Source organism: Nicotiana tomentosiformis, chromosome 7 (assembly GCF_000390325.3).
Source record: "Nicotiana tomentosiformis chromosome 7, ASM39032v3, whole genome shotgun sequence".
In the NCBI taxonomy this organism is placed as follows: Eukaryota; Viridiplantae; Streptophyta; class Magnoliopsida; order Solanales; family Solanaceae; genus Nicotiana; species Nicotiana tomentosiformis.
This window is the reverse complement of record NC_090818.1, coordinates 70,807,519-70,835,262: the sequence shown is the minus strand read 5'-3', so window position 1 is coordinate 70,835,262 and position 27,744 is coordinate 70,807,519. Positions and strand designations below refer to the sequence as shown.

Here is a 27,744-nt window from a genome sequence, read left to right as displayed (position 1 = left end):
AGAAGGCGGGTCCACTACCGGTTCAGGGCCTTCATCTTCTTCAGTCTCCCCTTCGGTACCCAAATACTTGGAGCTAGTATTCGAGGAGTCAGTTGCAGTGGGCCGAGCAGGAAGGTTCTCGCGAGCAGTTAACTCCAGTCATCGGGCCTTGGCAATACAATCATCAATATTGATAATGCCCGCTTTGGCCTCCTCCAAGGTTTTCCTCCTCATATGATATATGGCATAAGTTTTATCGGAGACAAGGAAATCCTCTTGGTCCTGGAGTTTTGCTTGGGGTTTGTCAATTTTGGCCTGGAGACCTTCTCTTTCAGCTTTTATGGCGCTGAGGCGGGAGTTAGGTTCAACATTGGTAGTTGAGTGAAGCCGGTTTTGCTCCATGGTCCTCTTCAGCCTTCTTCCATTTGTGCTCTCTTCTCCTCGACAATATTGGCCTCCTCAGTTTTGAAGCATAAGTCTACCTTCAAATTATTGATTTGCTCCTCGAAGGAAGACTCGCACTCAGCAGCGGTGAGTACAGCATCATGAAGCTCGGCCCACTTAGCCTTAGCCTCTTGAAGCTTTTCGTGTAATTGAGAAGCTTTTTGGTTGTGGGCCATTCTATCTTGTTCGCTTTGTTGTAACCGAGCCTCGAGCTCCTCTATCTCCATAACTTTTTCCTCTAGCACCGGGAGGAGCATGGCAAGCTAGTTCCTTTCAGCTAAAAGTTGATCCCGTTCGGAAGCAAGTCCTTGTTTATCAAGGATCAATCTTTGCAGGCCTTCAGAAGCAAGAAGGTTGGCCTATAAAAAATAATATTGAAGTTAGGATTTCCATTGCAACATGTAAGCAGAAAAGAAGATACGAGGAAACTAGTACGATACTTGCATCACGCTATGCATGTCATTGTTTATCAGACACTCCCCAGAAAGGGAGCACATTATCTTCCAATCCTTTTCCGAAGCTAGTGGCTTCATGTAATTGGCAAGCTCCACTGGCCTGGAGAGGACATGGCAATCCTTCGAGATCGAGAGAGTGGCGCTTCGCCTTCCTTGGGGATCTTGAGAAGGCGCAGCATAGGTGCTCCCCAAGTTCCTGTGGTCAAGAGATCGGGGGGAGAAACATTCCTTTCTCGATCGATTGATACCGGTGGAGGAGATGCAGTTGGTGCTAGTGGCAAAGGAGCAGCTAGTGTCAATGAGCGTGAAGCCATCGGTGTAGAAGGAGAAGAAGCAGTTTGTGGTAGATGGAGTGTTGTTTGTTATTTTCTCAGTAGTTGGGGGCAGGAGAGGCTCTAGCTCTGAACTCCTTGTACTAGAGACAACAATTGGAAGCGAGAGTCAGAATTCTCGACCAAGGACATCTCATCTCAAAGGGCCTCAACTTCATCCGATATCGAGTTTTGAAGCTCTCCCGATTGAGCATCCGGTTGAGTTGATGAAGATTCTTTTCTCCTTTGAAGGGGATCCTCTTCATCACTGGCTTCCCCTTCACAAACGAGGACCACTGTGGATGGCTCGGATGACATTTTCTTTGCTCTCTTATCCTGAGTCCCAGCCGAGGAGGAGCATATTCTCTTTGGTTTCTTTCTCTCGGGCTGGGGACTTCGAGAAGAGACACCATCACCGGAGGCTCGGGCAGATCCACGAGCTCTGTTCCGGGCAAGGGTATTTTTCCACACCCTCCTAGCCTCATCGGGATCATCTAAGGCGTCAGCCTTGGGGCAGATGACAGAGCCCCTCAGAAATTCTATATTGGGCCAAAAACAGAGTTAGCAATTTATTCATGAGATTTCTTATGTTCGAGCAAGGGTAAAAGAAAGAAGGGCTTGACTTACCATGATGCTTGGCCTTCCACCCGTATTTTGGGGCAATCTCCTTCCACGGCTGGGATTCTGAAGTTGTAATGTGTAGAATTTGCTGACCCCATTGGTCCTGGCCTTGAACACGGGGCGGTTCCCATCAGGTGGCTGAAACGAAGGAAACAGAAAGTCAACAAAAGTATAAATGACCTCCTCATGAAGAGAGGAAATAGAAAACCGAGAACTTGCGAAAAGTGTTCCATGATTCGGGAAAGGATGGAGTTGTAGTCGGGATGATATCCCTGGTAGCAATAACGATGAACCGCTCCATTTATCCACGGTCGTTGTCTTCATCAACGCTGATGAGGAGAGAGCGGTGACCACTCTTGCTAAAATTAATTACTCCCCCACTAAAAATCTTCGGAGAGTAAAGGTTCATTATATGTATAAGAGTTAGGGTTTCCCCGGTCTTTGGGCACAATTAACGAAGGCAGGCCACCATCTGCCATATAAATGGGCCTACTTGTGCTAATCAGACCTGATATCGGTGGCAGAACTCCAAAATTATTAGGTCGATCCCTTCAATCGACCCCAAGGAAAACAGACCCAAGGTAAAGGGATACGTATAAACATACGTGAACCCCTCCTTGTAGTAGGTAACTCACTTCCTCATATCTGGGGAGAGGATTTTAATATTGTGGCAGTTGTAGTCCTCCTTCACAGTTGGGATACTGGAAGGGCGAATGGAGGAAGGATACCTACGGACTAGTAAGAACCGATGACCTTGAGAAGTTGTAGAGGAGCTTTTTCTTGAAGGTCGTTTGCAGTGCTGAGTTGAAGGGGTATTATGGTGCTAATCGTTGGAGGTTCAGACTCAACGTCAGCCTCATTGTCTTTGTTTTTCTTCAGGCCTCCACCGAAGAAAAGACCGGTATTATCGAAGGAAGTAGCATATGAAGACATGCACGTAAGGGGTTTGTAAAAGGAAGAGTTCTTGCTGAGAAAGTTGAAGGTTGTTAAAGTTTTCTAAGCAGATGTAGACAAGAAGAAAGACTTATGAAAATTGTGGGAGTAAGGAAGTAAAAATGATGAGTAGTAGAGAAGTTATATACAGCAAAAATCATGGCCATGATTACCTCAAAAATCGGCAAAAACATTTGTTGTATCGTAGGGCAACACGTGTTCGTATTATTAAATATGAGAAGATGTGCGCCCTTTCAAATGTCAGAGACTGTTCATAAACTTTCCCGCTAAGTAATAAATCTTCACCTACTTTTCGGTAACACTAAGTTGCGTTACCGAAAAGTAGGGGGACTATCTGTATGGGGTAAAATTGGTTAATAACAGGTGGATGAATGATAAGATGACATGTAGAGCCGAAGATAGACAAAAGACGAGTTGGGAAACAACTAGTACCGAATGCGGCGTGTGTGACCGGTACCAGATGGATTCCGAATGGGACGTAGTCGGCAGTAGAAGTTCAAAGATTTGCCATCGGACAAGATTCAATGATGGAAAATTCTCTAGCATCAATGGCCCTTTTATTATCATTTAAAGAGGAGCTTGATCCTAGAATCTTGTTTCTCTAGGTAGAATTATAAATAGTGGGGTTAATAGCTATTGCAGGGTCATGAAATACTCTTTACACAAAAGCTATACTATTTTGCTCTCATACTTTACTATTTAGCTCTCAATTTAATAGTTTCATTATTGCTTTATCTTTGTTTTCACTTTTGCTCTCGGAAAGGCTGAGTTCGGAACTAGGCTTGTTACCTTCTTTAATTTTAATCATTAAATCTTTATTTCAGTCTTATTTCTTTATCGTTTTAGAGTCAAATCGATTCGCTTGTCTATAAATCACGTAACAAATTCAACTGTAACCTTTTACGGGTAAATATCTCCTGCATCCACATGCATTGTCCGTATTTTACTAATACACCATCGCGGTTTACTTTAATACAATACTCCCTCCGTTCCAGTTTATGTGAACGTATTTCCTTTTTAGTCCGTTCCAAAAAGAATGACCCCCTTCTAAATTTGGAAATAATTTTGCTTAAACTTACAATTCTACCCTTAGTGAGAAGCTTTTTTAACCATACAAATACTATGGGCCCCTTTTTAACTTGTTTAGGACCACAAATTTCAAAAGTCTTCATTTTTTCTTAAACTTCGTACCCAATCAAACATGTTCACATAAATTGAAACGGAGAGAGTATTTTTATATTGGAAGCTACTAATAGCGTAGAAAGATAATGATAGAACATCCCATTTCAAAGTAGTAGTTCGAGATTTAAGGCGATTGGGCACCCAAGACATAAAATTTGAGAGCCCGCTGCTGCCCCTTTTTGGAAGTGATCTAATGCTGTACTTTTCCCTGTGCTCGTGGCCTCGTGCATCATCTTACATCTAATTTGTCAAGTTGGAGATGACAATTATGACTAGTTAGTACCAGACTACCAGTACGGTTATATACATGAGTTTCTCTATCTCTCCGGGGTGTTGAGGTGATAAATTGATAAGCCTACAAGACAATGTAAATGTCTGAGATAATTTGTCGGGATATGCTCAAAATACGAACATCTGAGCTCTGTTTTAAAAGGTGTTTCTGGGGCGAGCTCCGGAGCGAGGCGTACCAAAAACGCCCCGGGGCGATGGTGTGGGGCGAAAGTCTCAAGAGGCGTACGCCCCGCAATTTGGCGTGTACGCCCGGGCGTTCGGGGCGCGTTTTTTTTAGTAAGGAGTAAGCCCCTGAGACTTTTTCAACTTAAAACAAAATTTGTTGAATTAGTCCTTCATATAATACCCAAATTCTCAAAAGTGAGTTTGGTAATTACTCAAAAGGTTTAAAAAGAAACTCAAAAGTATTAAATTTAAAAGTAAAGACCTTTTTTATTGATTTAAGCCCTAATTCATGATTTTCCCAAATTTTTATCTTATCCGCTAGTCTGCTAATATCTCCTAAAAGCAACGAATATTTAATTTTTTTTACAAATACAAAGAGAACTACATTTTTCTTCATAGCAGCAAATTCAAAGTTCAAATTGCTGGTTAATCATCCTTTTTGTTCCTCCATATAGAAAACTTTATTCTTTTAGACTCAAATTACTTGTGCTTGTAAGTAACGTATAATAGATTGTTTTGATTGATTTTTTATGGGGATGGAGCACACATATATATAATTTTCTTCAATTTTTATGCAATTTTACCTGTTTATAAATATTAATTGTCATTATATTATTTTATAAAATATTAAAAATTAAAAACCTATGGGGCTTACGCCCCGTTGAGGCATATGTAAAACGCCCCGCCTTACGCTCAGGCCTTTTAAAACACTGCATCTGAGGATCAAGTTGGTTAAAATTAACTTGAAGTATAGTCACAATAGAGTGAGTTTGGTGGTCAAAGAAATAATTGTTTGATTCTTCAACTAATAAATTGTCATTTTTTTAATTAAGGAATAAGTATTTGATATATAGTTGATCTTAGTATCATTGTTGGTATAATATTTTCTTTGCACAAATTTATTGTAGAAATGACTTCAGTTAAGAACTTTTACATATTTTGCAAATAGTTTGAAGTTCATGAATCAACTAGCACTTTGCATGAAAATAGGGTTTTGATGATTATTATGGTTGCTACTTGCTTCATCTTATTGTTTGATGTAGGAGATAAAAAAAAAAATCAACCCCTTTTAACTAATTATTAAGAAAGATTATTCCCTTACTCGAGACATGTTCAAATCAATTTTATATATGTACTAATGGCAAATTAAATTGGAGTACCTTAAGGAGCATTTTTTATTGTACTTGTAGAATAGTTGCAAGTTGGAGCATATGATGGCACAACACGAGCTACACTTTGAATATTAAAAGAAATAGTCGTGATTTTCCAAGCACATCCATTTTGGCTTAATTTGGACTCTTTAGACTTCCAATGGACAGTAGCTGCATAAATTTCCTCTGGGACACATTTATTTCTTTCCTTACTTTAGTCCTTTCGTTTACTTTTACTTGTTTACAATCTTTAAAAAAAAAAAAAATGTAACACATAATTTATCATAATACTCATATTAATTGGTATATAGTTTTAATAAATTTAGAAAATAATTAAATAAATAATTAATGTTAAGGGCAAAACAGGAAAAATAAACTATTTTTCTCTTGATATGCATTAAATTGACAGGTAAAAATGAAAATTTATTTTTAGAATACTTGACAACTAAAAGTGGAGAGAGTATTTTCTTTTCTGAGTTTAGCATGTATATATGTACTCCCTCCGTTCACTTTTACTTGTCAAATATTCTAAAAATAATTTTTTATTTTTACTTGTTACTTTTCGCATATCAATAGAAAAATAATTTATTTTTTCTGTTTTGCTCTTAGTATTAATTACTCATTCCAAATCATTTTTCAAATTCATTAAGACTACACACCAATTAATATGGATATCGTGATAAATTATATACTTTATTTATTATTTGGACGTGCAAAATCTAACTATGAACATGTAAAAGTGAGCTGAAGGAGTACATGATAAACTTGGCTTAGGAGTTAGGATATTGGTGAATCGAAGAAAGTGGGGATTTCGTTCACTTTTTTGCCAAAAAAAAAAAAAAAAAAAAAAAACGGAATCACCGTTCTACAAATCAAAACTTTAAATATTTCAACATAACTTTGCTAGACCTTTATGATGGTTCGGGGAAAAATCGTTATTTGTACTTTTTTTTTTTTTTTGTCTATTTACTGATAATTAAACCATCGAAATTTTGCATTACCAATATATACAGTCAGTTGACTAATTGTATAGCTCACCTACTCTTTTTTACGTTGAGCACAAATACTTACTATACAACGTTATTCGTGTAATCGTATACTGCTCTAAGTTTTGTTTGGAAAATTACCTGAAAATTAAAATTGGTGTAATTACTAGGCTAGTAATTGCACAGCCTAGTAATTATATAATATTATAATTACGACAACATATTTATTTATCATAATATAATAATAGTACAATTACAAGCATATTGTTTGGTTGCACAAGTGTAATTACATAATTAGATTAAATTTTAAATAAAATAATTATCAAAACTTAAAAGTTAATATAATAAATATATGCCTATAAATTATTTTATAAGTATAAATGATATTAGATTTGGTATCTAAGATGCATGCTTTTTCTTGAATATACATTAATTAGTAATCATATATTAATAACTAATATTGTAAAAATAATTGATATATATATATATTTAAATTAATAATATTTAATTTAATTAATTATAAAAACTAATAACATATATTTATCTTGTAAGAACATCATTGAATGCATGTTTGATAAAATAAATTAATATTTATAAATATAATGTCATAACATTATTCAAATGTTTGACAAAACTAATCTATCAATTCTAACTAAATAATGAACAACATGCAATGTGAAGTAACAAGCCAATACTACTAAAACAAGTTAAGTGGAACCATAAATATAACACAATTTTAAAATTCAAATAAAAAAATAATTTAACATATGTCAAATTCAAACATAATAAAAATAAGTTTCAATACAACTTAAGATTAGGAAATATAATAAGTTTACCACCTTATTCAATAATAAAATTCTACTTTAATGATATCACTCATTACATGTCAAGTTTGTTAATGACTCATTATTTCTAATATTAAGAGGTGTAGTTTCAAAAATTAGAATAATAACGCAATTACGCTTAATAAAAAAAATAAAACAAATAAGAAATAAAATATAAAAGAAATTACATGGAATCACAAGAAGTAAAGGTAGAGAAATAAAAGATAAATAATGTACAAAAAAATATATTTAAAAATTTAAACAGAAATTAAAAAGTAAAAATAAAATTAAAAAATAAAAATAAAAATAAATTAAAATAATGAAAATAAAATGTTATAAAGAAAATAGATTAAAATACAAATAAAAAGGAAAGAAATTAAAAAATAACCTTGTAATTACACAGTATAATTACCATCAATTATCACCTCCCCTTGAGAATTGGAGTGTGTAATTACACCTCTTCAATTACACCAAATTCCATGCTGACCAAGTAACTACTTGGTTAGACAAACATGTCAAACTATGTAATTATACTCAAATCCAATTCCTAGGTGGCTTTGCAAACCAGCTCTAAAAGAATTTAAACTTTTTTCTGAAGATTTCTGAAGATTTTAATTTTATTCTTTTCAATAAAAGATTAAGTAATATAAGATGGAAAAATAATTAAAGACGGAAAAAGAAATGAGAAAAGGAATGTTCGAAGATTGTGGTTTTACTACCATATAATAAGCTCACAAGCAGCATCTTGTTCCTATTTTACAAACATGTCAAATTACACCTCTTCAATTACACCAAATTCCATGCTGACCAAGTAATTACTTGGTTAGACAAACATGTCAAATTATATAATTATTCTCAAATCTAATTCCTAGGTGGCTTTGCAAACCGACTCTAAAGGAATTTAAACCTTTTCCTGAAGATTTCTGAAGATTTTAATTTTATTCTTTTCAATAAAAGATTAAGTAATATAAGATGGAAAATTAAATAAAGACGGAAAAAGAAATGAGAAAAGGAATCTTCGAAGATTGTGGTTTTACTACCATATATAATACGGAAAGGGGTCAGAAATGCCCTTAACGTATTAGAAATGGCTCAAAAATGCCCTCCTTCCACCTATGAATTCAAATTTACCCTTAATGTTATTTTTAGGCTTAAAACTGCCCCCCTCTTAATGGAAAGATGACATGGCATTGATGGGCATTTTAATTAAACAAGTAGCATTTATTTAGTCCGGAAAAAAGTAATTTTTTTTACTAAAAACTGAAGAAAAAAAACGAAAATATTTTTTTTCCAGTTTTTACAAAAAAACTGCTTTAAATAAAGCTGAAAAATATTGTCTAAAATAATATTTTTATAAAAACTGAAGAAAAAAAAACTGAAAAGCAATTTTCTAAAGCAATATTTTTGTAAAAGCTGAAAAAAAATATTTTCTCTTCTTCTTCCTTCCTTGTTTGTCCATATGCTTTATGAGTTCATTTTTTTATATATATATTTTAGTTCTTCTAATGAGTCAGTATATCAAAACTGAAATATTTTCGTTTTTTTTTTCTTCAGTTTTTAGTAAAAAGAATTCATTAGTCTCGAAAAATATAGCATTTATTTAGTTAAACATGTAGCAATTATTTAGGAATAGATTGGCTTTCTGAGTTCTGGAAAAATGGCATTTTAATTAAACATGTAGCATTTGTTTGTCACGATCCCAAATTCCCTCCGTAGGATGTCGTGATGACACCTAGTCTCTCAGACTAGGTAAGCCTATCAATGCGGAATAATAATAAATATCTGAAATAATTAAACTACAATTCAAACAATTTCAACTCCCAAAACCCGGTAGAAATAAGTCACAAGCTTCTAAGAATTTATTCTCTATGTCTTTATATATTAGAGTCTAAAGCAAATAAGGAAGTCAATATAGTAAGATAGAAGGGGACTCCGGAGTCTGCGGACGCTGGCAGATATACCTCGAAGTCTCCTCGTACAGCTAGTTTACTGATGTATGGTCTGATAAGATGTTCTTAGATCTACACAAAAAGATATGCAGAAGCGTAGTATGAGTACACCACAGCGATACCCAGTAAGTGCCAAGCCTAACCTCGGTAGAATAGTGACGAGGTCAGGTCAGGCCCTACTGGAGAATAAATAATGGCATGGTAAAATATTTAAATAATATTATAAGATAAAATGACAATGGAAATGAATCAAGTAGTATGTCACATTTAATTACATCAAATAATGGCAAATAAATACCTCGTGGAAACAAAACAGAATTCTTTTCAACTTGAAGAAAATCACAACAATAGTCAAAGGCAACTGCGGCCATAAATCAATATCAACAAGGGCACTCCCGAGGTACCGCCTCGTAGTCCCAAATCATAAACAAATTCACAATATCTCATTTCCTTATCTCACCGCGGGAGCCTTCACAATTTATTTTAAAGAAAATATTTTTTCCGAAATAGCATCTCGCGTTTTAGCCATCCTTATCACATCGCATGACTTCTAGTAGTTCCCCCTACTAGCCACGCGTATCAAGCCACCCTTATCTTACCGCATACATTTCAATACCCAGACCTTATACCACCGCATGCGTATCAATATCACAATATATCACAATTTGTATCTCAGGTGCTCAAATAATTTAACTTGCCAAAATAATTCAACAATAATATTTTTCCACAATAAAGAGCAATGAGTACGAAAAGCTTACAAAAATATTCAGGAGTAAATAATTCAGAAAAATAATATTTCAAAATCTTTAATACGTTGCTTCAATATCAAGTTTAAAAATGTAAAATACTTCATATTAATAATATTTAATTTAAAAAAAATCAACCTTCAAAAAATGCACAGAAATAAAGAAACCGAGTTCCAACTAAACAGATAAAATAATTAGCAGAAAAAGGTCAAGCAAATTTAAAAATATAAATATTAAATCAATAATGAAGAATATAACAAAATAAAATAATTTAATTAATACGCAACAGTGATCTACACATTTTAAAACATAATCTTTCACATTTAGCCCGTGTACACACTCGTTACCTCGTGTACATGACTTTTCACACATTACAATTATCAATCCTAGGGGAATTTCCCCCACACAAGGTTAGACAAGTCACTTACCTCGACTTGCTCCGATTTAACCAAGTATTATGCCTTTTTCTCGATTTTTTAACTTCGATCGACTCGTATCTAGTCATAATTAATTCGATACAGTCAACAAAAATTATAGTAATCAATTTCATAAGAAAATATTATATTTTTCAATAAAATCCGAAATTAGCTCAAAATTTGTCCGTGGGGCCCACATCTCGGAATCCGGCGAAACTTACAAAATCCGATAACCCATTCATTTACGAGTCCAACCATACCAGTTTCACTCCAATCGGACTCCGATCGACACCGAAATTTCAAAAATTCATTTCTATGACATTTCAAAAAAATTTTAAATTTCAATCTCAAAACACTAATTAAATGGTGAAAACAATGATGTATTCGTGTATATAGACCAAATCCGAGTTGGAATCACTTACCCCAAATGTCTTTCCTTGAAAATCTGTCAAAAGTCGCCTCTGTTCAAGCTCAAGTTTGTCAAAAATGGAAAATGGGTTGAATGCCTCTGTTTTTATAACTTACAGATCTGTCCAACTCGATCTTGGTAGCTCGATCTGTCCAGTTCGATCTTGAAAGCGCGATCTCGGGAGCTCGATCTCAGCCATCAATCCTGGCTATCGATCATGGCTTCGATCTTTATGGCCTTCGATCACTGGCCTTGGTCATAGCCCTCGATCCTCGGCCTTCGATCACTGGCCTTCGAGCTTGCCTTCGATCATGGATTTCGAGCCTGCCTTCGATCCTCGGCTCGATTTCTGGGGGCTCGATTTCACAGCAGAAGAAATTTTGCAGTAGCTTTTGCAGCAGCTGTTTAAGTCCCATTTTTGATCCGTTAACCATCCGAAACTCACTCGTGGCCCTCAGGACCTCAACCTAATACACCAACAAGTCCTAAAATATCATACGAACTTATTTAAAACCTCAAATCACATCAAACAACGCTAAAATCACGAATCACACATAGATTCAAGCCAAATGAACTTTGAAACTTTCAATTTCTACAAACAACATCGGAACCTATCAAATCAAGTCTGATTGACCTCAAATTTTGTACGCAAGTCATAAACGACATAACAGAGCTATGAAAATTTTCAAAACTGGATTCCGACCTTGATATCAAAAAGTCAACTCTCCGGTCAAACTTCCAAACTTTAAATTCCTATTTTAGCCGCTTCAAGCCTAATTTCACTATGGACTTCCAAATAAACTTCCGATCACGCTCCTAAGTCCAAAATCACCATACGGAGCTGTTGGAATCATCAAAATTCTATTCCGGGGTCATTTGCGCATAATTCGACATCCGGTCACTATTTGAACTTAAACTTTAAATTTTTCATCAAAATTTCATATCTCGGGCTAAGGAACTCGGAATTTTATTCCGGGCCTACGCCCAAGTCCCAATTCATGATACGGACCTACCAAAACTTTCAAAATACTGATCCGAGTCTGTTTGCTCAAAATATTGACCAAAGTCAACTCAGTTGAGTTTTAAAGCTCCAATTCATATTTTAATCTATTTTTTCACATAAAAAATTTCCAGAAAATTTTACGGACTGCGCACTCAAGTCGAGGAATGATAAATAGTGCTTTTCAAGGTCTTAGAACACATAATTAATTATTAAATTTAAAGATGATATTTTGGGTCATCACATTCTCCACTTCTAAAACAAACGTTCGTCCTCGAACGGAGTTAGAAAAAGTACCTAAGCTAGTTAATAAGTGTGGATAACGGCTGCGTATATCATGCTCGGTCTCCCAAGTCGCCTCCTCGACCGGATGACCCCTCCACTGAACCTTCACGGAAGCAATGTTCTTTGACCTCAGCTTTTGAACATGCCTATCCAAAATAGCCACTGGTTCCTCAACATAAGATAGATCCTTGTCCAACTGAACCGAACTGAAGTCTAACACATGAGATGGATCGCCGTGGTATTTTCGAAGCATGAAAACATGAAATACCGGATGAACCGCAGAGAGACTAAGTGGTAGTGCAAATTTGTAAGCCACCTCTCCAACTCTCTCAAGAATCTCAAAAGGCCTAATATACCTAGGGCTCAAATTGCCCTTTTTCCCGAACCTCATCACACCCTTCATAGGCGAAAGCCGGAGCAATATCCGCTCACCAACCATGAATGCAACATCACGAACATTCCGATTCACATAACTCTTCTGTCTAGATTGGGCTGTACGAAGTCAATCCTGAATCAACATAACCTTTTCCAAGGCATCCTGAACCAAGTCTGTACCCAAAAGTCTAGCCTCGCTTGGTTCGAACCAACCCACTGGAGACCGGTACCGCCTACCATACAAGGCCTCATACGGAGCCATCTAAATGCTTGACTGGTAACTGTTGTTGTAAGCAAACTCTGCAAGTGGTAAGAACTGATCCCAAGCACCCCCAAAATCTATCACACACGCACGAAGCATATCCTCCAGTATTTGAATAGTGCGTTCGGATTGCCCGTCCGTCTGAGGGTGAAATATTGTACTCAACTCCACACGAGTACCCAACTCTTGATGTACAGCCCTCCAAACCCGTGAGGTAAACTGTGTGTACCGGTCAAAGATGATAGATACCGGTACACCGTGAAGTTTGACAATCTCGTGAATATATACCTGAGCCAGCTGCTCTGAAGAGTAAGTAGTAATCACAGAAATGAAATGAGCTGACTTAGTCAATCTATCCACAATCACCCAAACTGCATCAAATTTCCTCCGAGTCCGTGGGAGCCCAACAATGAAATCCATAGTGATCCGCTCCCATTTCCATTCTGGAATTTCCAACTTCTGAAGCAATCCACCTGGTCGTTGATACTCATATTTCACCTGGTGAGAATTTAGGCACCGAGCTACATATTCCATTATGTCTTTCTTCATCCGCCTCCACTAATAGTGCTGTCTGAAGTCTTGATACATCTTTGCAGCACCCGGATGAATGGAGTACCGCGAACTATGAGCCTCCTAAAAAATCAAGTCACACAAACCATCTACATTTGGCACACATAGCCTGCCCTGCATCTGTAATACATCTTCATCTCCAATAGTGAATTCATTGGCATCGCCATGCTGAACTGTGTCCTTAAGGACAAACATATGGGGGTCATCATACTGACGTTCCCTGATACGGTCATAAAGAGAAGACTGAGAAACCACACAAGCCAAAACTCGGCTCGGCTTGGAAACATCCAATCTGACAAACTGGTTGGCCAAGGCCTGAACATCCAAGGCCAAAGGCCTCTCTGCTACTGGTAAATATGCTAAGCTACCCACACTCTCCGCCTTACGACTCAAGGCATTGGCCACTACATTGGCCTTTCTAAGATTATAGAGAATGGTGATATCATAATCCTTAAGCAACTCTAACCGTCTCCGCTGCCACAAATTAAGATCCTTCTGTTTAAACAGATGTTGTAGACTTCGGTGATCGGTGTAGACCTCGCAATGGACGCCGTACAAATAATGCCGCTAGATCTTTAAGGCATGAACAATAGCTGCTAACTCAAGGTCATGTACAACATAATTCTTCTCATGCACCTTTAACTGTCTGGACGCGTAGGCAATCACCCTACCGTATTGCATTAACACTACGCCGAGACCAATACGCGACGCATCACAATACACAATATAAGACCCTGAACCTGTAGGTAATACCAATATTTGGGATGTAGTCAAAGCTGTCTTGAGCTTTTGGAAGCTCTCCTCACATTCCTCGGCCCATATGAACGGAGCACCCTTCTGGGTCAATCTGGTCTTAATAGTTGTTCATAATCAATTACAAAATCGTCAATTAACTTCATGTTAACAAGAATCTCGTTTTAAACCTTCACAATACTGATAACGAGATACGAGGCATGAAGACCTCATAATTATTTACCCGAATTAACGAGTCACATTTAACCCCACCTAGGCGGGCACCTACCTCGTAGGTTAAAAATTAATAATTACAACACGCGATTGGCAAGTATGCATAGAAAATTTCATATAGAATTTTCAAATAAACCTAACAGGCATGACTCCATATTAGTACTATAGCACAAATTTAATTTCACAAGGGAGAACTTAAACACAAGAGTTTTCCTCACAAGGATTTCGTCCTTATATAACTTCTACCACAGCTCGTAGCCCGGTTTAAACATATCAATTTATATAAAAATGTTAGGATCTCGTCCTCAGTTCTGAATCATAAGTAATATGCACATCGTGCCAATTGAAAATTTCCATTTTCTCCTTTTAAATAATTTTGATTACTCCAAATCACAACACATAATGAACCTCACACCAGTAGGGCATATAATTCTTAATTTGCAATTAATTATTCGGAATTTACATCAAAATTTACCGAAATGAGTAACCGAAAGCCACATTTAGCCTCGCAGCTCTTATTAGTGACCAACACGAAATGATAGGCATAGTTATCTCCATAAAATCTCCCAACAGGTGTAAACACATAAGTAGATTATAGAATTATGAAGCTCACTCATAAGTGGAGCACAATAGGAGGACTCTTTTCCATATTGAGAACCGAATCAAGTTAAGGAAATTATTCCTTTATATTAAATCGAGGTCGTACCTGTAATGACACCATCTGATGTAGCGACCTCTGCTATACCATAAAATAAATATAACAACGGCTGGGTCTCCACCTCTAGGACGTCTTCTACCGTCTGTCCTCCACCCCTAACTGGTCGTGTGGGTGGTGTAGTAACTGCAATGGGGCACGTAGCCTGAGTGCTTTGATGAAATAAGTCTCTCCTAAGTTTGGGACAATTTTCTCATGATGTGCCTAGTATCACCGTATTCATAACAACCCCTTTTGCGGGTTAGGCTGCTCATATTGAGTCTATGCCAGATAACTGGAATAACCATTATAGGAACTCATGTCGGTGGTGTATTAAAAGAACTTACTCGAGCACCCCGAGTAATACGATGTGTGGACTAGGCTGGTTGACTGCCCGAGCCCCCGCCATAATGATTTATACTTGCAGAGTAGAATCCACTGAATCCCCCCGAACCTCGAGACGTCTTGGTCTCCTTAGTTTCTTTTTTTCTCACCCCGAACACATTCTAATATCTTGGTAATTTGTACAACTAGCAGAAATGAAGTATCAGTTTGCAGCTCCCGAGTCGTACAAAATTTTATGATCATAATTGAGTCCTTTAATGAGTCTGTGGACTCGCCCTCTGGCAATAGGAAGCAAAGTAGGAGTATGACGGGCTAACTTATTGAACTTGATGGCATATTCTGACATTGTCAATGGTGACATGACGCAACCGTTCAAACCCTATGCGCCACGCATTACGGAGAGTCCGAGAAACAAACTCTTTCAAAAGCATTTTTGAGAACTGAGCCAAGTGGGCGGTGTTGCATTGGCTGGTCTGCCCTCTTCATAGGCTTGCCACGAACACTGGTAGAGAATTATCTCTCCCAAGGCAAATTTCCTCTTTTGTTATGCTGACTCAACACTGTTGAGCTGACCAATTTCTTAACATACTCTTTGATTCTTCTTTGAGGTAACCCTTACCCCTATTTATACACAACGATCAGAAAAGTAGAGCTCCATACAGAAAAATCTTATCACGAACCACATAGTCCAGACTCTCGTCAAAAAGTGTACTTCCTCCGAAGCACCCCAAAATCCGCAACAGTGACATCCACGCTGAGTAGACCTTCTACAAATTTAGAGTTGTTTCTATAACGCAAATACCAACCTTATCCTCCACAAAATCTCAGGCCTTAAACATGTGTAAATTTTAGGGAACCTTACAGTACCACATATATACATTTCAGGCCAAAACTGATATAACTCATGACCCCGCAATCCACCCATTGATAGTGGACTCCCCCTACTCGGCACGAAGTCATAGGTCACAACGTCCGATGATCCACAATAATAACCTTTACAACTTGTATAAATCAACCGGACGCCAACGTCCGTTGTACCCCCACATGATTCACTAGGTGATCTCTCAATACGCCCGCATCTTCAGTCGGAACCACACATTGAGGTAATGTTTGAGCATCTCTGGCTCCCTCATAGTCCATCTGCGGCATCACGAACCGTCGACGCATAACTGATACCGAGTGCGCAATGTCATACACGAGTAGATACAAATGAATATAAGATATATATTTCAAGCTAAATCAATGCCGCACGATAAGGAGTCAAAGAAGTGAATATTTCCTAACAGTTCCATAGCCTCTCAAAGATAAGTACAAACATCTCCGTACCGATCCACAAGAATCTACTAAACCTGCTTGTGACTCATGACACATATGAACCTAGAGCTCTGATACCAACTTGTCACGATCCCAAATTCCCTCTGTAGGATGTCGTGATGACACCTAGTCTCTAAGATTAGGTAAGCCTATCAATATGGAATAATAATAAATATCTGAAATAATTAAACTACAATTCAAACAATTTCAACTCCCAAAACCCGGTAGAAATAAGTCACAAGCTTCTAAGAATTTATTATCTATGTCTTTATATATCAGAGTCTAAAGCAAATAAGGAAGTCAACATATTAAGATAGAAGGGGACTCCGGAGTCGGCGAACGCTGGCAGATATACCTCGAAGTCTCCTCGTACAGCTAGTTTACTAATGCGTGGTCTGATAAGATATACCTGGATCTGCACAAAAAGATCTGCAGAAGCGTAGTATGAGTACACCACAGCGGTACTCAGTAAGTGCCAAGCCTAACCTCGGTAGAGTAGTGACGAGGTCAGGTCAGGCACTACTGGAGAATAAATAATGGCATGGTAAAATGTTTAAACAATATTATAATATAAAATGACAATGGAAATGAATCAAGTAGCATATCACATTTATTATATCAAATAATGGCAAATAAATACCTCGTGAAAACAAAACAGAATTCTTTTCAACTTGAAGAAAATCACAACAATAATCAAAGGCAACTGCGGCCATAAATCAATATCAATAAGGGCACTCCTGAGGGACCGCCTCGTAGTCCCAAATCATAAACAAATTCACAATATCTCATTTCCTTATCTCACCGCGGGAGCCTTCACAATTTATTTTAAAGAAAATATTTTTCCCGAAATAGCATCCCGCGTTTTAGCCATCCTTATCACACCGCATGACTTCTAGTAGTTCCCCTACTAGCCACGCGTATCAAGCCACCCTTATCTCACCGCATGTGTTTCAATACCCTGACCTTATACCACCGCATGCGTATCAATATCACAATATATCACAATTTGCATCTCATGTGCTCAAATAATTTAACTTGCCAAAATAATTCAACAACAATATTTTTCCACAATAAAGAGCTCACTGCTCCATCACAATGAGTACGAAAAGCTTACAAAAATATTCATGAGTAAATAATTCAGGAAAATAATATTTCAAAATCTTTAATATGTTGCTTCAATATCAAGTTTAAAAATGTAAAATACTTCATATTAATAATATTTAATTTAAAGAAAATCAACCTTCAAAAAATCCATAGAAATAAAGAATCTGAGTTCCAACTAAACAGATAAAATAATTAGCAGAAAAAGGTCAAGCAAATTTAAAAATATAAACATTAAATCAATAATGAAGAATATAACAAAATAAAATAATTTAATTAATGCGTAACAGTGATCTACACAATTTAAAACATAATCTTTCACATTTAGCCCGTGTACACACTCGTCACCTCGTGTACACGACTTTTCACACATTACAATTATCAATCCTAGGGAAATTTCCCCCCCACAAGGTTAGACAAGTCGCTTACCTCGACTTGCTCCGATTTAACCAAGTATTATGCCTTTTTCTCGATTTTTCTGACTCCGATCGACTCGTATCTAGTCATACTTAATTCGATACAGTCAACAAAAATTATAGTAATCAATTTCATAAGAAAATATTATATTTTTTTAATAAAATCCGAAATTAGCTCAAAATTTGCCTGTGGGACCCACATTTCGGAATCCGGCGAAACTTACAAAATCTGATAACCCATTCAATTACGAGTCTAACCATACTAGTTTCACTCCAATCGGACTCTGGATCGACACCGAAATCTCAAAAATTTATTTCTATGAGATTTCTAAAATTTTCCAAATTTCAATCTCAAAACACTAATTAAATGGTGAAAACAATGATGTATTCGTGTATATAGACTAAATCCGAGTTGGAATCACTTACCCCAAATGTCTTTCCTTGAAAATCTGTCAAAAGTCGCCTCTGTTCAAGCTCAAGTTTGTCAAAAATGGCAAATGGGTTGAATGCCTCTGTTTTTATGACTTACAGATCTGTCCAGCTCGATCTTGGTAGCTCGATCTGTCCAGTTCGATCTTGGGAGCTCGATCTAGGGAGCTCGATCTAGGGAGCTCGATCTCGGGAGCTCGATCTCAGCCATCAATCCTGGCTATCGATCAAGGCTTCGATCATTATGGCCATCAATCCTGGCTATCGATCAAGGCTTCGATCATTATGGCCTTCAATCACTGGCCTTGGTCATAGCCCTCGATCCTGGGCCTTCGATCACAGGCCTTCGATCACTGGCCTTCGAGCTTGCCTTCGATCATGGATCTCGAGCCTGCCTTCGATCCTCGACTCGATTTCTGGGGGCTCGATTTCACAACAGAAGAAAATTTGCAGCAGCTGTTTGTCCCATTTTTGATCCGTTAACCATTCGAAACTCATCCGAGGCCTTCGGGACCTCAACCCAATACACCAACAAGTCCTAAAACATCATACGGTCTTATTTGAAACCTCAAATCACATCAAACAACGCTAAAATCACGAATCACACATAGATTCAAGCCTAATGAACTTTGAAACTTTCAATTTCTACAAACAACACCGGAACCAATCAAATCAAGTCCGATTAACCTCAAATTTTGTACGCAAGTCATAAACGACATAACAGAGCTATGAATTTTCAAAGCTGGATTCCGACCCTGATATCAAAAAGTCAACTCCCTGGTCAAACTTCCAAACTTTAAATTCCTATTTTAGCCGTTTCAAGCCTAATTTCACTATGGACTTCCAAATAAAATTTCGATCATGATCCTAAGTCCAAAATCACCATACGGAGTTGTTGAAATCATCAAAATTCTATTCCGGGGTCATTTGCACATAATTCAACATCCGGTCACTATTTGAACTTAAACTTTAAATTTTTTATCAAAATTCCATATCTCGGGCTAGGGAACTCGGAATTTTATTCCCGGCATACACCCAAGTCCCAATTCAAACACGATACGGACCTACTGGAACTTTCAAAACACCGATCCGAGTCCGTTTGCTCAAAATATTGACCAAAGTCAACTCAATTGAGTTTTAAAGCTCCAATTCATATTTTTATCCATTTTTTCACATAAAAACTTTCTAGAAAATTTTACGGACTGCGCACTCAAGTCGAGGAATGATAAATAGTGCTTTTCGAGGTCTTAGAATACATAATTAATTATTAAATTTAAAGATGACATTTTGGGTCATCACATTATTTAGTCTTGAAAAAAGTGATTTTTTTTTTTTTTACTAAAAACTGAAAAAAAACAAAAATATTTCAGTTTTGATGTACTAACTCATTAGAAGACCTAAAATATAAAAAAAATAAACTTAGAAAGCATATGGACAAATAAGGAAGGAAGAAGAAGAGGAAATATTTTTTTCCAGCTTTTACAAAAAAATTGCTTTAGAAAATTACTTTTCAGTTTTTTTTTTTTTAGTTTTTACAAAAATATTATTTTAGAAAATATTTTTCAGCTTTTTTAAAGCAGTTGTTTTTGAAAAAACTGAAAAAAATAATATTTTTATTTTTTTTAGTTTTTAGTAAAAAAAAACAATTCACTTTTTTCTAGACTAAATAAATGCTACATGTTTAATTAAAACGGAAAAGGGCCAGAAATGCCCTTAACATATTAGAAATGACTCAAAAATGCCCTCCTTCCACCTATGTGTTCAAATTTGTCCTTAATGTTAAAATGTCCATCAATGCCATGTCATCTTTCCGTTAAGAGATGAGCATTTTTAAGCCTAAAAATAATATTAAGGGCAAATTTGAACCCATAGGTGGAAGGAGAGTATTTTTGAGCCATTTCTAATACGTTAAGGGTATTTCTGACCCTTTTCCGTATATAATAAGCTCACAAAGAGCATCTTGTTCCTATTTTACTAACCCCCCAACCCCCCCCCCCCCCCACACACACACATGAACGATCTCCTCTCTTCTTCCTCTCAAAGTCCAACCACCTCTCTTCCTTCTCTTTCTTAGCTCTATTATTCCCTTTCTTACATGAGACTTGTCCTTAAGTCTTAATATAATACATATCAATACAATATATAATTATCCTTTACAATTTATTTTTATATGACGTTTTTTTGTGATATATTTTAAAATGTAATATATAATTATCCTTTACAATTTATTTTTATATGACGTTTTTTTTGTGATATATTTTAAAATGTAAGTACATTGTTATATTTGAAAACTCGTTAAATCTACTTTAACAACATGCTCTTACACAGAAATATCTTTGCACCTTAAGATCATAAATTTTAATGTACTTTTCTTTTTTAACGTTCGTACCATTAAAAACTTCTATATAAATTAAAATTAAACCAACTGGATATATATTTTATTATATATTCACCCAAAAGAACGCAACACAAGAACCACCTCATATAAGCCTTATAACCAAACAAAATCTTGGAAAGTAAACCTCAAACTCTCCCTGTTTCAGATCAACCATTTCTACGAAATCAGCAAAACAAAAAAAAAATGCCTCCAAATCCTCCAAAATCATCACTTTTATTCCAAAGAGTCAACCCTACCACGACCCCTACAACTTCCGCCGGCGCCACCACTTGTAAAAAACTACAAAGACATACACCAATACCATGTACCGCACAAGTACCGGAGTCCGTCGTTAAATGCCACACTCACTCCGTTAGCCCAAACCAGTGTTGCTCCGCCATGATCCAGCGCGTCTCCGCCCCCGTCTCTGCCGTATGGTCCGTCGTCCGCCGTTTTGATAACCCTCAAGCCTATAAACACTTCGTCAAGAGCTGCCACGTCATCGTTGGGGACGGCGACGTGGGCACCCTCCGCGAAGTGCGCGTCATCTCGGGCCCTCCCGCTGCTAGCAGCACCGAGAGGCTCGAGATCCTTGACGAGGAGCGCCATGTCATCAGCTTCAGCGTTGTTGGTGGGGACCACCGCCTGGAAAATTACCGATCTGTCACCACCCTCCACTCCGATCCCTCTTCTTGCAATGGAAGTACGAGCACTAGTACTATCGTCGTGGAATCCTACGTTGTTGATATACCACATGGGAATACTAAAGAAGAAACATGTGTGTTTGTGGACACTATTGTCAAATGTAACCTCCAATCCCTTGCCCAAATCGCTGAGAATTTGAGCAGACGAAGCATGGCTTGAAACGTAGCTCGCTCGAGGTGGCAAATGGACGAATTGGATCAAACTTGGACGACATGTCAAATCAATAAATTAAACAGGTTAAAAATTAGCTTGGATTCAAAATGGATTGGTCTATATGACAAGCAAAAAATGCAAATACAAGGTGGTTAATTTCTCCATGGGATCGGAGTTCAAAAGTGGGAAACAGATTAAGACAACTGATCGATGATGCCTGTGACGATGATTTCTTGATCAGATGATGTATTTTGGTACGAATTAAGATCTTAGAATCATTCCATTTCTTTTTACATATTTTGCATCTCTGGTCCAGGTTGTCGTTATCACTTGTTGAAGATAAGTTCATGGTCTACTTGTTATGCGAGGAATTTAATTTGTTTCTCCTATGGCTCTTTTTTTTTTTTTTAATCTTGTTTATAATATATTTTTTAATGAAAGAAATTCAATTAAACCCCATTCCTTCAAGTTACTTCCACTTCTGGATTGAAGTAATATATAGTTAAAGTGAAGTAGGTTGTTTTATATACAACATAAAATAAATGAATAAGTAAATTAAAGGAGACAACAGGTTTTACATGTTCCGATACGAATATTAACGAAAATACGATAAAATAATCGAGATGCATGTACACACATTTATGCGAGCACAACCGTTATAGTCAGATGTAGAATCCACGTTAATGGCTGACCTAAATGAAGCAAATAATTAAGGCGGCTCTGATTAGTAATGCTAGCTACCTAGCTAATAGCTTGGTTTAGGACTGGACATATATCGGGTAAAATCGATAACCTGAACTGTTAATTATTTATTGGATTATCGGTATTTGGTTAACGGTTCGGTAACGGTTTAAAATTTTTTTCACTATTGGGTTATCGGTTCGGACCCCGGTTTGCCAATTTTGTTAATGGGTTAACCGATAACCCAATAAGGATTAATGAAATTACTACTTTACCCTTAAGTATATACATATGCTTGGGCTTCACTTCATTCTTTCCTATTCTTTCTCGGTCGCATTCTTCAGTGACTATGTTGATAAATCTTGATACCCGCATTCTTTATCGATTTTGATTTTCTTGTTGCTCTAATAAATCTTGCTGCTTCTCCACGTTTGTGTTTCTCTGCAAGCACTTCTAATCTTTCCTTGTCATTCTTTCATCTCTATTAAAAAAACAATAAGAAATACTGTTAAAGAATATCTAAAATGAATTGCAGGTACTCCAGAGTATCTGCGGGTTCACCTATCTAAAAGTCTTCAACTTATAAAGGTTTCGTCCCTTCAGAGTATGATACAGACAAGCAAAGTGAAGAAACATAATTGTTCTATTGATGAACGCGGGAAAGCAATGGTATGTTGATAATAATTGTTCTATTGTGCTTTGCTTTTAGTTGTCGTTACTTATATAGCTATGTTGATAACGATATTGGTAATTTGGGGTTTCGGTTGATTTCAGTTGACAAGTCACTGTTTTTTGGTTTAATTCAACTTATATAATACATAGTATGCATTGGTAAGAATTTATTTGACTTAATATTTTTTTTTTTTATGTTTAATAGGTGTAACCATGCCTCGACTTTGTGGTCTCAAAGCTATCTCACATGTTTGGAGTCACTATGAAAGGATTAGAGAAGATGATGATGGATGGTAAAGTAAGATTGTAGTCATTGTCATCTTGTTTTATGTTACAATGCACGACAAACTAATACTAAGTCTTTAATGAGGCATGTTGAGGGTTGTTTGGAGCGCAATTTGGTGAAGCCTATAATGATTGAGTAGTTGTTGTTTTGTTAACTTGAATTTGAACTATTAGTATTATGTTTGGACTCGTTAATCTTAAGGTGAAATTGCTACTACTTTGTATTGTTATTAATGTATTTGGACAACTGTTGTTGAAGAATTAGTACTATTTCAGTTGTGTTTGGACTTTAGACAACTATTGAATTACTAGTACTCTTGTTGCTCTTGATTATGATTTGGCAGGAAACCAAAAAATTATTATTTATGTTTCTGTTAACTGCTATTGTACTGCCTAGCTTTTGCTTTCTTTTGTGATCTCAGTTATTGAGCTTGACTAGTAAAAAGTTCACTGTCTGCAGTTCGGGCTTTTGCTATATGCATGAGCAGCTTTGAAACTTTCAATTTCTTGATGTATTCTGAATTGGCTTTTGCAGTAAGAATTAATTAATTGATGTTCTTGAAACTTGGAGATGTACTGTAATGAAATGGGATTCATGAGTAGTCTTAAATTTCTTGTATTTATAGGGCGTATGATAGAAAGTTGTTGTTATGTCAATAGTTTATTTTATACATTCCTTTTTTGATTTTGTGTCCACATCCTGTGAAGGCATTGGAGAATTATTAATTGTCATCTGATGCCACCTTTTGTTGTTGATTGTTTAATGGAAATAGAATCTCAACTTGCTTGACTTGCAATTTAGCACTGTTGTGAATTCTTGGCTTTGAAATTGGATTCTTGCTTGGTCTTTTTATTGGATTTTATTTCTTCATCTACTCTGAGCCCACTGACGTTGAGGTATTTAATAAGAAGAGTTGAAGAGTTGCAGATGTACTGTATAGAAGCAGAAGCAAATGTTGTCAAATTGTTTAAATTTGCCAAAATGAAGCTTCAAATATTAGTTGTGGCCAGAACGCAGAACTTAGTATACTATATGTGAATTTTCTTCTCTTTTTTACTTAGCTCTAGATTGAGTTATCATATCGGGTAAACTAATAATGGTCGATAACCGGTTAACCGATAACCGATATCTTATCGTTTCGGTTATCGGTTTACCATATTTGTAAACCGATAACCGATACGCTAAACCGATAATATTTACAACCGAATCGAACCGACCGATGCCCACCTCTAGCTTGGTTATACTGCAAGAAAGGGAAAATAAAATAAAATTAATCGCATGTTTCTATGCTCAGACGAAATTAAGTAGACGCACCCATTTTGGTGCTGATTTAAATATGTTTCTTTAATTTGTGATAGATTAATTTAATGGGTAAGTTAACCAATTAATTGAAATAAAATACTCTACTGGCCACGCACGATAATTATTAACCTCGCAAAATCTTTGGATAAACCAATGAACTGTTTCATCGAATCTTCAATTCCTACGGCCTTCCTACTAGGTGTTGCCAACTTTGTGTTATTTCTTTCATTGGTGAGATTAAAGAACCAAATAACGAATGGGAAATCCAAATAAATAAAAATTAAATTTATTTTCCTTCAAAGAGTCAACATTGATTATTCAAAAAACTCTAGACATGACTTAAACCTTCGATTTGAAAATTAAAGAAAGAAGAGTTTAAATTCTATGTGCCTTCAGTTATTAATGTATTTTACACAATCAGGTTAAGTTAACCTATAATAATAAGTAACTCTCATAGAAAATTTGATATGGTAAATTTGAGGGTGAAATAATTATCTATTTATATCCTATTAAAATTAAGTGATAGTGTAAAAATTCTTTACACTGCCAATATATCAAGTCCAAGATTAAATGTTTATCACCTTGCTCCTCAGTATGAAAGTGTTTACCCATAAAACGGTACAATTGAATTTGTACGTAATTTATAGACAAGTGAATTAATTTGATCCAAAAATAATATATGAATTAGACAAAAATATAGGGCTTAGCCTTGAAATTGAAATGAATCGGCAGATATCTTAGTCCCGGGCGTAGAGCTTCTGGAAGCAGTAAGAACAATATAAATAAGCAAGACAGTAAAATGTTATTGAGCTTGTGATAGAGTATAATGTATGCTTCTTAGAAAATTCTCCCTTACAATGATGATAAAGCTCATTATTTATAGTTACACCTCGGAACAAGGTCCTAGGATCAAGCCTCTCTTTAATGACAATTATGAGGGCCATTAAAGAATATATAACGGTGGACAGTGAATGACATATTCTCTTTAACGGATCATGCACTTAATGCTATAGAATATTCATCATTGCATGCTACCGGATATCGGTATTTATTTTATCTTTATGAGTATCATTCTCTCCGATGATAAGCGAGATCATTGCCTTCGGATTTGACTATCTTCTGTCTTCGGCTCCACGTGTCGCTTTTTCATGCTATCATAAAATATGAACATATTTTACCCCATACAGATAGTCCCCCTGCTTTCCGGTGGCATAACTTTGTATCACCGGGAAGTTGGTAGAGATACTTTTCTTGGTGAAACATTCTCTGACACCCTTTGAAAAGTTTCTGAAGGTTGATTAGACGCACGTCTCTCCGCATTTAATGCCCCGAACACGCGTCATCCCACAATTCAGCATCACTTTTACTGGTTATCGAGGTAATTATGGCCATGATTTTAGCCACTTATTCTTTTACTTATACGCATCAAACTTCTTCATTTACACTTCATAATTCTTCAAACTTTCTCCAACTCTCTTTACTCAACTCGTACTCTGTCTTCAAGATTTCTTTAACCTTCTTCATGAGAGAAAATTGTCCTCCTTTTCTGATAAAAAATGGCCTCTTCTTCCAGAAACCCTAGTTCCTTAAAGAACAAAGGTAAAGCTTGACGCTGCTCCTCATACGGTAATCACCATCATCCCAACGAGTATTGTCACGACTAAGGACTTCGAAGAAAAGTATCCTTCCGCTCACCCTCGTACATAGTCCGTTAGCGTATACCCTTCTTCCATCCGTCCTTCTAGTATTCCTATTGTGAAGGAAGATTGCCATTTCCAAGATCTAGATATTATCGAACCTGATCTGGAAGAGCAGATAACCTTACCCAAGAAGGGTTTTACGTATTTTTATACGTACCCCTTCACTTTAGGGCCGTTCTCTTTGAATGGAGAGCTTGACTCCGTCATCGTGGAGTTCTGCATTCGCTACCAAGTATGCTTGGCACAAGTAAGTCATTCTGTATAGATGACAGTCGCTTGTCTTCGGTGCTTGTGCTAGGAGACGGGAGAGGAGCTAACCTTAGCTCGATTAATGAATCTTTACTCCCCCAAGATTTTTTGCGGGGGAATGATAAATTTCAGCAAGAGTGGCCACCATGCTCTGCTATCCATCATGGATGATGACAACTACCGTGGGTGGATGGAACAATTCGTTGCAGTTGCCACCAGTGACATCATTCCGGCCACCGCTTCATCCTTTATGTAATTATGGAACCGCACTCGTAAGTTCTCCATTTGTTTTTTCTTCCATTAAAGATCATCTCATATCGTTATTGACCCCTCTTCTTTCGCTCGTTTCAGCAACTCGGTGGGTACCACCTAGGGTTCAAGGCTTGGACCAGTGGGTCCAGTAAATCTTGGACGTTACTACACCCGATACCTGCACGTGGAAAGAACTGGCCCTTAAATACGAGTGGAAAGTCAAATATCATGGTAAATTGAACTCATCTTGTCTTTACTTTTCGTATAAGGAAGTTGATTAACCTTTCTTTCTTGTTGAATTTTGGTCTACCCCAGGGCTCAGTTGTCGTCCCCGAGGAGGATGTTTTGGCTAATCTTGCTGATGCGGCAAGGCTATTGCAGGAGGCTTTTACACGAACAGGTGTCTCCAAGCCTGGTTCTGGTGCAAGTGCTTCTTCTCGGAGTCCCCAGCCAGAGAACAAGCAACAAAAAAGGAGACGTTCATCCGCGACCGAGGGAACAAAATAAAAAGGCAAAGAATGCAGCGCTCGAGTTATCTTCGGATGTTATGGTGATGAGCGTCGCGCCTGAGCCGGTCCCAAAAACTGTGCTTATCAACAATGATGGAGAAGCCAGTGATGATGGGGCTTCTGTACATAGAAGATGACAACCTTCATCAACTCAATAGAATACTTAATCTATTGAGTTAGCTACACCAAACGAGGATAATGCCTCGGCACTCTGGGGG

At 36.8% G+C, this 27,744-nt stretch overlaps 1 protein-coding gene across 1 annotated transcript; it reads left to right on the top strand.

Moving 5' to 3' along the window:
* Positions 1-21,096: 21,096 nt before the first annotated feature.
* Positions 21,097-24,255, top strand: LOC104086790 (abscisic acid receptor PYL4-like). Its single transcript, XM_009591126.4, has 3 exons — positions 21,097-22,129; positions 23,092-23,225; positions 23,434-24,255. The coding sequence occupies exon 1, from the start codon at positions 21,222-21,224 to the stop codon at positions 21,879-21,881; it is 660 nt and encodes a 219-aa protein (XP_009589421.1). The 5' UTR covers positions 21,097-21,221; the 3' UTR covers positions 21,882-22,129; positions 23,092-23,225; positions 23,434-24,255.
* Positions 24,256-27,744: the final 3,489 nt, after the last annotated feature.

Coding starts and splice junctions, on each gene's coding strand:
- LOC104086790 (XM_009591126.4), top strand. CDS start 21,222: ATGCCTCCAAATCCTCCAAAATCATCACTTTTATTCCAAAGAGTCAAC.